Raw genomic sequence first — 14644 nt, forward strand, 5'->3', positions numbered from 1 at the left:
GGTTCCTTTAGTTTCGTAGCAGCCCTATCGAAACCTGGGATCTCAGACTTCCCAGATGCGGCCTTGTCCTTTTCAAGCTCTATAGCTAAGGCTTGGCAATCTCTATAATCATTAAGTTTAGCACGCCTTAATTCATAAGATGGCTCAGGACTAAAGGCATCAATGTAAAAATCTTGGAGAGTTTTATCTGTAGGTTTATAGTCTTGAGGTAATTCTCTAACAATACCATTAAACCTTTTATTAAATTCTTCAACAGTTTCATCCTCTCTCTTTTTTATTAGGCTAATAGCTTTTACGAGGTGTCTTCCTTCTCTCTTATCTCCATATTTTTCTTTAAATGCATTAATGATCGATTGTAAGGAGTTAAACGAATTCTGAGGCTTTTCTGCAAACCAATCATAGGCATCACCTCCTAGAGTTAAGATGAAAAGAGTCATTCTGACATCCTCATGATCGAAATCAACAGATCTTGCATACTTAGCCATCCATATGCTAAAATCTCGCAAATGAGAGTTAGCACTAATCGCATTATTTCCTTGAAAGTTAGGCAATTTATCGATCCCAATAGATGGAATATCGTTGGGATATCCTGGAATGTTAGAAAAATCACAAGGGGCATACATATCCATGATGCTGTGCCTAACTTGACCTTTAAAAAGCAAATGAATATCAGAGAGGGCTTCTTGTCCAAGGTTTACAAGAAGTGTACGAGAAGCGAGTTTGTGTAATCGTACCCTGAGGACCTTTTCAGGATCAGGAGTAGGATTGCACAGACTGCTTGGATGTCTTCTAGTGTACACTCTCGAAGATAATATATGAAGTGGAGTCGCCACCTGAACAAGAAGTAAAACACGAAAAAGCTTGAGATGAAAGAACCAAGGACAGAAAAACTCTATCCCCAGCAACGGCGCCAAAAAATGTTGTCGCACAGATTGACACGACAACGCTCAGACCGGGGGCTGTCACTTTGATCCCCGATCTCTCCATTTCTTCGTGTCTCCCAACCCAACTGGTCGACAGCTGTTCTTCATCGCCTCATAGGGTCTACCCCCCTTAGCCACGGGAGACAGGCTTAAACGGAGAGATCGGGGATCAGAGTGACAGCCTCCGGTCTGAGCGTTGTCGTGTCAATCTGTGCGAAAACACACTGTAATGTCCCAAACGGGACATTAAATTGATTTTGTAGAATTTTAACTCATCCAAAATTTCGCTATAAAATTACTATTCAATTAACAAAAGATTGCCATGTAAAATAAAACAAGAGAATGCATGCTATTCAATCATACAATGAGCAAAAATAATCTCAACTTTCATTATAATAGATAACTAAAAGAGTGTACATGATGATATAGCTGAAATAGTTGAGATAGACAATCTGGTCTGCAAAACTGATCTGCTCTGATGCTGAAACTGCCATCCCAAAAATGAACTGAAATCAATCACTACACCTGTGAATTCTGGCTGAATCCACCAAGGGGATGAGGTGGGTTTTCATCCACTCTCACCAAGATCACCCCAGGGTTTCCATCTTGGGGCTACTGCTGAAGTAGAGAACCGAGTTCTCAAACCTCTCCACAAGAAGAAATCACAAATCTCAGATGTCCTCTAATGGCCTCCTCTTTTTAAAGATCTGATGGACCCCTCTAGAAGCTCCTATTTTATTATTATTTTAATCATTGAGCACATTTCCCTTAATGAAAATATTCTTTTTAATGTGGGAAAATGGTACATTGGCCACCATGCTTCCTCAAGACACCGAGACAGACTGGATGGAGCCTCAAACTTCATAGTTTGGAATGCCAGAATCTTATCCGTACTTGATAGAAATCGTGTCAAGCACTTTGCCTTGAGGACGATAGTGATCCCAGTTGACCCAACTGATAATGACAAGTACGAGGAGGCAATGGCGAGGGCCAGGAGCATCATCCTTGACGAGGTCAAAGACCATGTAGTACCACACATTGTGGAGAAGGAAACGACAAATGAGATGTGGGAGGCCCTAAAGAAATTGTACCAGCATACTTCTGTGCAGAGAAGGATGTTACTAGAAAATCAGTTGCGGTCATACCAGATGAAGAAGGGAGAACCGATCGACACCTTCCTCGGTCGACTGAATGAGATCCGGGATTAGCTAACTTCCATAGGGGCCACGTCAGATCAGGAATTGATGGTGAGAATAGCCTTGAACGCAGTCTCAAAAGATTGGGAGGTATTTGTCCAGAGTATACTGGGCAGAGCGACCCTTCCACATTGGGAGGAAATGTGGGCGGCTCTTCGCCAAGAAGAGATCAGAAGGCTAAGCAAGGCGGGAAGCAGCGAGAAGGGGATCAGAGTCAAGAAGGAGGAGGAGGAGGATGTTGCCCTAACATCTGAGGGAAAGAAAGAGAAACGAAAGAAGAAGGATCTCTCCAAGATCAAATGCTTCCACTGTGGGGAGCTAGGTCATTATGCGACCTAGTGTCTAAGGAAGAAGAACAAGGGAGATGCCTCCGAGACCAAGGCAGTGCCAACAAGGGCAGAGAAGTGGAGACAGACGATGACTGTGCCATGAGTGCACACACACCACTTGAGCGGAAGTGGGGAGACATTGAGCTGTAGTTAGACGGACTATAGGTGATGAGGGGTAGGATCCTCGAGGTACCCAGCCTCTTGGATTAGACCATGCTATGGAAGCCCCGAAGAGGAGTAGCAGGATTGGCAGATGTGGGTAGAGACCAATGCTGATGAAGCGGAAGAGAGAGCTACAACGCAGAATTCCTAGGATAGCGCGAGGCTAGTAGGCTGCAACAGTGCGAGAGGCACGGGAGTGTTGCACCAGTGCAGGATGGCACAAAAAGGTGTGCAAAGGTGCGAGATGCAGGGATTTGTTGCAGCAATGTAGAGGTCAGAGAGGGAACACTTGTCAGCTGCAGAGGGAGCTTCAGCATCAAGAGTACTCTAGCCTGACAAAGAGGTCAGATTTGGGAGATCAGTTACTTACTTCTCAATAACTGAGTTGCAGTGCAACAGTTAGCAGTGGTAGTGCTATGGGCAGCACGATGCAGCATGATGAGAGCACATGCAGTGCACATGGGGTAGCATCGGACGTGCTCTAGCCACGAAATTTGGTGGAGAGGTTAGGGCACATGAGATCTCCAATACCCAGAAAGGGTTTGGGCAGATCCTAAATAGTTTGGGAGATATTAAAATAATTAATATTTTTAATGGAGTCCCTAAGTCTAAACTTAGGGAAATTAAAATATTAATGTGAATTAATATAAAACTGTGTTAGAATGGTCCAAAAGACATGGATCAAGCCAGATCTAATCTTATCCGTAGATTAGGGACTTAATCTCGACCGTTGATTTGTCAACAAGGAAAGTATAAGAGGAGGCTTGAGGGTCAATTGGAGAACATACCAAAGTGATCAATCATTCTATTCTCTAGAGCGGGGTTTGCTAAGAGAGATAGAATTAGTGATCAATTGTAATGAGGGGCAGTGAGTACAAGGCAAAGAGGCAGGGACAGTGCCGAGAGACCAGCGCAGAAGTAGAGAGAGGCGGACGCAGAGCCAGAGGGAACCACATAGAGGCAGTAGAGACTGCGCATAGCCAAAAGGGCCTGCGTCATCCATGCAGAGGCTGCAAGAGTGATGCAGAGAGCCAGGGAGGCTACGCAGAGCCTCAGTAGGCTGACACAGAGGGTTTCCAGCTGACTTAGAGGCCAGCAGGGCTAACTCTGAGCTTCAGATTGTGTTGGAGAGGGATTTCATGGAACAGGCTTTCCGAATATCTATTTCCGAAGAGAGGTATTGCTGCCAGATTTTTTTATCTTTGTCGGGTTAGCCAGTTTGGCACCTAGTTTACTCAAAAAAGAACTGCTTAATAATAAAACCCTCAGATAGCTGCACCGGTTTTCCCGCATTGGGTTTTTCCAGGGACATTAGTCCAAAAATAACAGTGTCATTTGTGTGCTTGTTTCTGTTTCCTTCAGTTGATGATCTGTAATGTGTTGAGCATACACTTGTATTTATTTTCAGTATTTACATGGTAAATAACTTGTTAATTAACAAAACAAGTAGGTAGGAATAAATCAGTAAAGTGCATGGAGGGTTTCTAATTGTTAGACTTAGAAACTTCAACAATCGGACCTCATAAAAACTCCTCAAAACCCCATGAAACACCTCTTGAAGCCTCTGGGCCCGCTGATGAAATAAATCTGCACCTGTGACCTCTCTGCCCCAACCCTGAAAGTCCATCCTAACCATGCCACGAGGAATACCAAAAAAAGGAACATTACATGAGTGATGAGTTAGGGGGAGTTTAGGTAAGTTCACTCCTCTTTGAGACTGGCACCCCTTCTTGGGATTCACACATCTTTTGGGATTCACTCATTCTTGAAACTCCTCCTTCCTTTCTATAAATCAAAGCACTCTCCTCTATTGCGAGCTAGTGGTTAAGTGTTGGAGAAGAGGATTGGAAGAAATCTTTGCTAGCATTTGTAGTTGTTCTCTTCATTTGGAATAAAAAGGCTTTGGAGGCTACCATGTGTATTTGTCTTGTGTGGTGGATTGATTCTCATATGAGGTAAGATTGTTTATAATGCATTGTCTTGAATCATATTATTATAGGCCTTTAAAGTGGTATTTATGCCCATAGGAGTAGATAAACAAACTTGGTTATTCGTTTATCTTCTTGTTGTTTTACATTTGGAATGAAAGATTACATGTTCTATTTTGATTGCCATGTTTCCAAGTTTCATATGTAAAATTGCACCTATTTTAACCATTTTCTTGGCAACTCTTTAAGAAGTTGCAGGTACCTCAAAATTGAAGGATTGGGTCCTCTTTGGATAGAGTATCCATTGTCCTTCAACACATAAGGAGCTACATTCCCACTAAGTACCAACAATGGGTTCCATTTGCCTAAAGATTCCACCCAATCTCTTTTCTCTTTTCTTACTCACAGGTTGTAGAAAAATCTCAGAAAAATCTTTGTTTATTTTTATCAAATTTCATTGTCATATCTAGCAAATAAATTGCTAATTTGCTGCTGTCCTAGCAGCAACAATAAGCAGCTAGAAAAGTCTATGTAACCATTTTATTCCCAACCTTTTTCTAGACTTGGAGTACTCTAAGGATTCCCCCCTTGAGTTGGACAAGAGCCAACATAAAGAGTATAACCCTCAAGTTTCCCCTAGTTATTCACCTTGTGAGCTAGGACTTTTAACACCTCGGGTGGGAGTTTAAACTCTAATAGAACATAACCCACAATTGACATCTAGTTAACATCAATGGTTTAAGCTGTAATATAACATAATCCATTTTTTCATACTCTTAAAAGAAAGCATGCAAGGGATGGTGATTGAGGAACATAAAATATTCATTTTATTAGGATAAGCCATCTAAAGATGAGAGGAAAATGGATTGAAGAAGGATTTTATGTAACAACAATAACTATGTTGGTCCTTTCCCGATGGTTTTTTTTTAATTGTTATCTAGAGGAATCAACAGTTGGGCCAGTCTCGTATTGGTGTGACATGGCGCTGATTCCAATTGCTACCACTATAAACTCTAACTGTGTACATATGCCCCTTCTGCACGTGAAGGTAAATCAGGGGGATTTGAACATTGGACCTTGTCACACAATATTTCATTTACACGACACCGCTAGTAGAGCTGCCCTAGGGGCTTCCTATGAAAATTTTATTACCCTGAAACATGCTATAAAAATAAAATAAATTTTATTCAAGCAAAGGAAATTGCTTTTTTAAACGTTTTTTAAATATTCCTTTCAATTATTTTGTGAAAATCTTTCTGCGATAACTGCATGGAAGGTTCCTTTTCATCACCTAAAATGGATAGGTTGGGTTAAAAATAAATTTTTATTTTATTTTTTTGTTATCTGAGAACTCAATAGGAGTGATTAACTTGCACAATATTTTTCCTATTCTGAATACTAAAATCATGACTAACGTTGCTCTGATTCCTTTTGAAACAGGAAGGAGTTACAAAAGTGGTGGAGGAGTCACTTGTCAATGTGATCAACAATTATCAGCTTTTCATTAAACAGAGAAGCTTGGCACAAGCTATTGAGATATGCACGGTACAAATTCTATGACATGCAAGTTTGTGGGGTTTGACCAGGAATATTTTTGAAACAATAACCAGAAAAAGCACACTATTTTGTTCTTACTATAACTTATTCATCCACCTCTACCAAAATGACATAAAAGTACACACATAAATACAAACAATTAGAAAATGTTGACATACATGATTTTTACCTATGCCTTGGTCAAGAGCTAATGTTAAATTATCATGGAGTTACAATGTTGTAAATGCCATTTCTTTCATAATTTTTTGAGACATCTAGTTACCATACAAGATTATGACTTTCTACACCTCATTCATAACATCCTATATCATTAAATGATATAACATAACGTGGTGATAGGGCTTGGCCATTATCTCTATAAATTTGTTCACATTGACACATGAAGGCAATAATCCTCATTCATAACATCCTATATCATTAAATGATATAACATAACGTGGTGATAGGGCTTGGCCATTATCTCTATAAATTTGTTCATATTGACACATGAAGGCAATAATGTAATGCTTTGAACTGTTTTATGGAACCTCACAACGTTGTTGATAACCAAGTCTTGAATATTTAAACGTACATGGATATTTAGATAGAATTGGCATGTGCACGCTATCCAACAAGGTCAAGTATGTAGAGATGTTGTATTTAATTGGGTAACATTGAACTATGGAAGAAGATTTGAAGGTGACACTGATAGAAAGACATCATGTTTTAGATGGGATTAAATGGAGTATACTTCCAAAGAAATTTTGGTAGAGGAACAAAGAGAAAGTTGAACAAAGGGACTATTCTAGAGGAGTTGTTCAACATGATTGATATATCATATAGAGTTGAACAAGAGATGAATCATGGAAAAAATTCCAAGAGGGGAGAAAATGCAGGAAGGTAAGATGAAGCAGAACTCGAGGAAGATGATGAGCCCAAATTTGTGCAACTAGAGGATGAATATGATCCTAAGGTTGAGTAGAAATGAGGTAGTGCTTTCAAGTGAAGTGGGTTCCACATTCCCCCCCACGCATCCCTGTTACAGTTAAACCCAAGCAATAAAAAAAAATCCGGTACTCCCAATTATCTATCAATGTTCGTAGTTAAGCTAAAATAGAATGGGAGGATATGATTGTTCTGAAGGAGTGTATTTTCCATAACTCCCCCTGACGGGATATCTATCCTGCAACATGCTTGTCTCCCCCTGTCTGTTTGGCTGGATGGAATGGATATCAATGTCAACCTGGTAGAATCCCAATCTTTTGCTAAAGATACTCAAAAGGTCTCTCGAGCTAGAGGTTTGGTGAAGATGTTGACTATATGCTCTTTTGTCGCAATGTATTCTACCTTGATATTCTTTTCTCCAACCTGCTCCTGAAGAAAGTGATATTTAATATGGATATGTTTTGTCTTTGAGTGCATGACATGATTCTTCGAAATACTTATGGCGCTGGTGTTGTCATAGAACATTGGAATTGGCTCATCAAATTTCACTGGGAGATCTTGCAGAGTTTGTGTTGAGATGTCATCATGGTTGTCATTGATGGCTCAAGCAAGAAGTTACTCTTTACCATCAGTCGTGCTCCATCTCCACCTGCACAACTGAAGCAATTGGGATAACTCTTTAATGGTTGCACTCTGTCCCTAACACAGTCCTGTATCAGTGAATAAACTTGCACAAGTAAACAAATTGAGAAATAAACAAATTGATATGTGTGTCCCTTCATCTCCTGCTGTTACAATAATATTGCTCTAAAATGGTCATCGATATTAAGGCTGCTTTGAGTATTCCATTAGATGTTCACACGTTACTCTTGAAATCATTGTGCCTTCACACCTCGAATTGCTGGGGTAAATAAGAATTATGAGCAATATTTTCATGGTGTACTTAACCTTGTTGAATGCTCTTAAAATAAATTCAATAAAGATAAATGGTTGCAGGTTGGCTCCAAGACAGGTTCAGGTCGGCTCCAGTATAGGGCCCCTCCAAGTCTATATATATAGGCCAGCGTGGAGCTAAAAATGAGGAGAGTAATTTAGATATCTATGAATAATACAGATGATAGAGCAAGGATGTATCCGAGGAAATTCGGTGAAGAACACAGATCTGAGTAGTGAAGAAGCTGATCAAGTAAAGCAAAACGTGTATCCCTACATGCCTTGGCTGGAATTTCTTTGCCCCAGACTCCCAAAATCTGAGGTTTTATTAAACATTGGCCAGTAGTGGCATTGATTGATAGTGGCAGCACTCATAACTTTGTCCATAAGAGTCACAAAAGTTGTTAATTGCTTTGTACAGGCGTTATCATATTTCCAAGTCCTTATTGCTGATGGGGGGTGTTGTCGCGCAAACTGGCACGACAACGCTCAGACCGGGGGCTGTCACTCTGATCCCCGGTCTCTCCGTTTAAGCCTGTCTCCCACGGCTAAGGGGGGTAGACCCTGAGGAAAGATAAAGGCCAACTGCCACAACAGTTGGGCCAGGAGACGAAAAGCACTAAAATGACTTGACGAATTGAGCAGACCAGTGCCTTTAAAGATCTAAATGATCACTAGCTAGATGATCGAAGAACATGAACCACGACCAGCAATCATCAGGAAAAGAGAGCAATGCTTTAAATATTCAGTAAAAGCCACAAAGTTCCTCGAATAACAATATCCGGCAAACTAAGAGAGATAAATTGCTTGAAATAACAGAGAAACCAGATATCAATTTAGTGCTCAGATCTCAGCGTGAAAGATACAGCATAAATGAAACACTGAAACTGGCAAAATAAATTTTCCACAAAAATTTTTTTAAAATTTTTTTTTTTTTTTTTTTTTTTTAAAGTTAAAAAAATAAAAAAATCAAATTTAAAATCTAATTACAATCTAAACTAACACTAATACATGAAAATAAAATCTATTAAAACTCTAAACTAAACTAAAAATTAAAATCAAATTTAAAAAATCTAACTAAAATCTAAGTCTAAAACATAAACATTTTTCCCCCTTTTTTTTATATGAATTATAGCTATTAAAAACTAAATTTTAAACTAAAAATAAAAAAAAAAAATCTGGAAAACAAAACTAACCTATCAAAAAAAAAAAACAAAACAGCAAATCGTGCTTCCCCTTTTTTTATATGAACCTTATAAAATCTAACCCTAACTACACCCTATCACACTTACGCATAACCAAAGCAGAAAAAAAAAAACAAAAATGCAAATGACTACAGCGTGAGGCTCGAAATCAAAACGCAAAACGGTTTTCGGAAAGGGCAATTTCAGAAGGGTGCGAACGCAGGTCTCAGTGAAGTCTGAGGAAAACCGAGCAACAAGCGGATACCAGAGGCAGGACAACGTAACCCTGCGTTAACGCCAAAGGAAGGACGGATTTGCCAATAAAACACTTGTGCGGCTTAAGTGAAAACAAAAATCCGGGCAGGAGAAAACACGGGTGGTTTTGAGGCTGCAGGGCGATGCAAAGATCAAACGCAGGCAAAAAAAAAAAAAAAAACAATGATACGCAGAGCCTCTCAGCTGCCAGAGGATACGCTTCAAATTTGGCTTCCAGACTTGCAGAACCGTGCCAAAGAAAGACCGAGCAACTGAGTTTATGTGCTACACGATATAGTTTTTAGAGTTACGCTTTGCCATATGCCATTCTGAATACAGAGCTTAAATTAGAAGAAGAGACGGTGAGGTGAGCTAGTGATTAACGCTGGCATTCAAATTTTAAAATCGTGAAACGGTTTTTTAAACACAAGGCAAGCTGAAAACGTACCTTGCCTCAGTCGATGGTAATGCAGGTTCGATAGACAGCTTGCAACCACGCTTAGATTTGCCCTGGAGCAGATACATGCGATTTTCAAGCCGCACGCCCCTGCCTTTGGGTTTTCAGAATCTTATATGCAGAAAAGACAGACCTGATAGAAGCTAAGATTGCAAACAAAACATAATGACACTAGGTGTACAACATAAACATTGCTTCTGAGGCGTAAATAAGATAGGATTTGAAATACTTATGTGCTGGATCCGCTGGCTTTACAAGCTCGGACACCCAATGGAGGCGACAGAAACAATTTAAAGAATACCTGGAGATAATGATACGCAGAAATTACCCGGTTCTTGAAGATTGGACTGCAAACCTCACCTGAGAACAGCTATCATGCGTCTTTTAAACGTTTGCAAATTTCAAATCAGACTGCTTAATTTCTATTTTGGAACAGCGTTTCTTCCGAAGCTTAGTTAAAACCCTTTAAATGGACTGTGTTCTTTTCAGTGCACAGTTTGTGGAATTCAATCCCTCAACAACCAGCCCAGCAGATGGGCAGATAGTCAACACAGTACCAGATGAAAACCCTTTTCTCGATTTTGTCTTAGTAATCCTGCAGGAAAAGAGCACTGGCAGATATACACAAAATTTTGCAATGAACCCTTGAAAATTTACCAAAAGTCGCAAAATTTTTACAGCTCCAGAACAGCCAAGTTTTAACAATAATTACAGCAATATTTTCGAAAAAAATTCAGAAATTTGAACTTTACTGTGAACAGGAAGAGAATCTCTCATGTGAAACAGAAAATAAACTTTAAACGATCTAACCCCAGGGCACAAACAGCTGGGCTCTGCACAGAACAGCTTGTGGGAGTCGGCTGGTTCAGCCCAGAACTTCCCCAAACGCCCACAGATAACCTTCACCTAAAAGTTTCCTGCACACCTCAAGCAAGCATCAGCAAAAGAGGGCAAGAAATGCTGCTAGATTTCAAGAGAAAATGGAGATACCTGCCATTTTCCAGAAACCCTACAGCATTCAGACCCTAGCACGTGAGCAAGATACCTGTACTCACAATGCTCTGAAAAAATCAGCTATTTTAACTGTTGAAAACTGAAATATGCAAAAAAAAAACAAACACCTCACAGCAATTCCAGAGAGTAACACCAGCCAGTTTGAACCCCAAAGTCTTTTTATTAATCAGAAATCAGTTTACAAGAAGAGCTTTCAGTACAGACTCACAGTTCAGATAAACCTGAAAATGACCTCCTAAGACCCTACATAAAGGAAATGATCCCAACGGCTAGTTTTGGGTGATCCACAAAAATATTATTATTTTATTGCTTAGGGTTTTTGCTTTATGCTTTTTTATTTTTTTATTATTTTTTATTTTTCAAAAATTTTTTAATTTTTTATTTTTTTAATTTTTTAATTTTATATATGAATTTATTATTTTTATTCATTAAAAAAAATTTAAATTTATTTTAAGACGGATCATCAAACCCAGCCGTTGGAATCATCACCTAGCACCTAGGACCTAGGACTCATGAGGGGATTTACAACATTTTCAACCCTCAAGACACATTTCATCATGATTTTTTACAATTTTTACAATTTACATCTCAAAGGGATGAATCCACTTTAACATAGACCCTCATAGACCACCCAGATCTGCGACACAACTATAATCTAGCAGAGTAACACGCTAGGATTCTCCTAAAGTCCTAATAACGAAATGCATCCCGGCTTTGGGGTTGGGTTTGAAGGAAAACTCTGCCGATCCATGGATCGGTGAGACTAAAAACCTCCCGGGACGCAGATCGTCATTAGAAAGTTAGGTCCACCTAGGCAACTTTACATACATGACTCTGATCTGCTTAGATTATTTACATTTCAAACATGCAGACTGGGTTTACAACAAAAATGATCAAGCTGTCGATGACTGTAGGCTGGCACGGACATGTCGCTCAAGAGCTATCCTTCTCTGCCAACAGGAAGGAGGTGTACTGCATGGGTAGTTGACCAGTAGTGGTCAACATCTGGCTCTACTTGGGGACACGTTGCTGCACTGGTAGGAATGTGAGAATCCAGAATCTGCATCCATACAACACACAAATAAAAATAAGTAGCGTCCATTCCCAAATCATCATATGCATTAAGTACAGGAAAAATAAAAGCTCTTCATTTATTGACTAACTAATAACATGAAAAGTAAATCTAATCCTAAAAACAGAAATAAAATGCTGAAAAGACAAGGAGTAGGGATAGAAATACAATACAAAAGATGCCCCATGGCATCAGATATCATCTCTGAAGAACAGCTTGAGCATTTGGCCGTTCGCTGGTAGATGAAGTGGTTCACCATCCAATCTGCTCAAGTGGAATGAGTTTGGTCCAGCTATATCTCTAATGATGTACGGTCCCAACCACAAGCTGTCAAACTTTTTATGCTTTCCTGGTTTTTCATTTTTGCGATCCCAAAGTAAAACCATATCTCCAACCTGCAAAGATCTAGATCTAGAGCATTTATCAAAGCTTTTCTTAATATTAGATTGATTTTTGCATATATTTTCAAAAGCTGTCCGACGTGTCTCATCTAATTCCACAATCTGATCTATCCTATTCTGAACAACATCTTTATCAGTGGAAAAATTTTGGAGGAGCTGATAGGCTGGCAATTTTAGGTGCACAGGTAAGGTAACATCCAAGCCATAAACCAATTCAAAGGAAGATTTACCAGTAGACTTCTTCTTAGTAATTCTGTCTGCCCACAAAGCATACTTGATTTTGCTGTCCCAAGACTTCTTGTTATCTCCTACTATTTTCTTGATAATGGTTATGAGATTTTTATTACTTGATTCAGCCAAACCATTACCCTGAGGATAGTAATTCGATGAATGAGATAAGACGATGCCATATTTGAAACAGAAAGATGTAAACTCTGAAGAACTAAAAGCCTTGGCATTGTCCGTAGTGATTTTAGCGGGGACACCAAATCTAGTAATGATGTTATTCTCAATGAAATCCATAATCACCTTTTCAGTGGCATTCTTAGCAGGAATGGCTTCTACCCATTTAGTGAAGTAATCAGTAGCAGTCAAAATCCAAGAGTAGCCATTGCTAGAATTTTCATGGAACTTCCCTATGAAGTCCAGACCCCAATGCTGAAAAGGTGCCTCTACAATAACAGGCTGTAGAGGAAGGGCAGCAAGCTTCTGTTTCCCAGTGAACAGTTGACAGGCTTGACAAGATCTAACAAACTTGTGCACATCAGAAAAAATCGAAGGCCAATAATAGCCAGCTCTCAGGATTTTGTGGGCAGTAGTTCTAGCGGCATAATGACCACCACAAAATCCTGAATGAAATTCGGAGATTAATCTTTTGGACTCAACATCGTCAACACACCTAAGCACTATGCCCTCTGGATTTCTCCATCCAAGGCCATCCTTCATAAGGCAGTACTTAGCGGCTTTTAGTCTAAGAGCCCTTCTTCTATGAGCGATTAAGTGGTTAGGACAAGCAAGATTTGTTAAGTAGTAAACTATGTCCTGATACCATTCATGCTCAGCTAACCTTCTTAATTCTGGTGAAGAAAGATCATCAAGGCAGAACAGACCAAGAGTCTTTTCATTACTTTCAGTTAACATTTGAGCTAATCCTTGGCCTTTGATCAGCTTGGTGGGTCTAATTTCTAAATCATACTCCTGTATCTTAGTAACCCACCTAGCACGAGTCCCTAAGCAATCAGTTTGAGTTAATATGTCCTTAACAGCAGAATGTGGGACGAAAGCAATGATCTTAGAATAACCCACATAAGTTTTAAAATGCTTGAGAGACTTGACCAGGGCATAGGCCTGCTTCTCCATGGTATTGTACTTCAACTCAGAGTTTTGAAGTGCTCTACTCGTGAAAGCAATAGGCTGCTCGTGACCCTCTCTATTCTTTTGAAGTAAGACACCGGCAATGGTATCCTCAGAAGCGAAAGAAAAAATCATGAAATCTTTGGAGTAATCAGGACTAACAAGGACAGGAGCCTTCGCGATAGCAGACTTGATTTCTTGGAAAGCCCTTTTGCCCTCTTCTTGCCAGACAAATTTCACATCCTTCTTCAGAAGACTTTGAATGGGCTTAGCTATTTCTGCATAATTCGGGATGAATCTTCTAATAAAATTTATCTTTCCAAGGAAAGACTGAAGGGACTTGAGGTTATGCGGGAGAGGAATCTTTTGAATTGCTTCAACTCGTTCAGGATCGACCTTGACTCCTTCCTTAGAAATGATATGACCCAGAAGTTTCCCTTCAGTTACCCCAAAGACAGATTTAGCCGGATTCAAAGAAATTCCATATTCTCTGCATCTATCGAAAACCTTCCTAAGATGATCTATATGGCTGATACCATCTTTAGAAAACACAGTAAGATCGTCTTGGTAAATCTCGATGATTTTCCCAATTAACCCCTTGAAGGCATAATCCATGGCCCTCTGGAAGGTAGCCCCAGCGTTTGTTAACCCAAATGGCATTCTGATGTATTCAAAAGTGCCCCATGGTGTTGTGAATGTGGTCTTGTGTCGATCTTCCTTTTTAACCCAAACTTGATTATACCCAGAAAAACCGTCTAGCAATGACATCATTCCAGACCCAGTTACTCTTTGCAACAAAGTTTCCATTTTTGGCAAAGGGTAATTATCCTTCTTGCATGCTAGATTAAGGTTCCTAAAATCGACACAAAGTCTTATTGTACCATTCTTCTTCCTGACAATCACCAAATTCGAACACCATGTCGAATGCCTAGTTTGAGCGATGATTCCTGCCGCAA

General features: G+C 39.6%; 1 protein-coding gene across 4 annotated transcripts in view; it reads left to right on the forward strand.

Moving 5' to 3' along the window:
- LOC149257442 (uncharacterized) overlaps positions 1-14644 on the forward strand; it is a 454745-nt gene that overhangs the window by 248738 nt on the left and 191363 nt on the right. For all 4 annotated transcript variants that reach the window (XM_089414304.1, XM_089414300.1, XM_089414302.1 and 1 more), the window contains one exon: positions 5979-6083. In XM_089414304.1, coding sequence (XP_089270430.1) covers positions 5979-6083 — 105 coding nt within the window. The remainder of the gene's footprint in view (positions 1-5978; positions 6084-14644) is intronic.

This window comes from Pinus tabuliformis, chromosome 6 (assembly GCF_031772625.1).
Source record: "Pinus tabuliformis cultivar Carrire ecotype Pingquan chromosome 6, CPIR1, whole genome shotgun sequence".
Lineage (NCBI taxonomy): Eukaryota > Viridiplantae > Streptophyta > Pinopsida > Pinales > Pinaceae > Pinus > Pinus tabuliformis.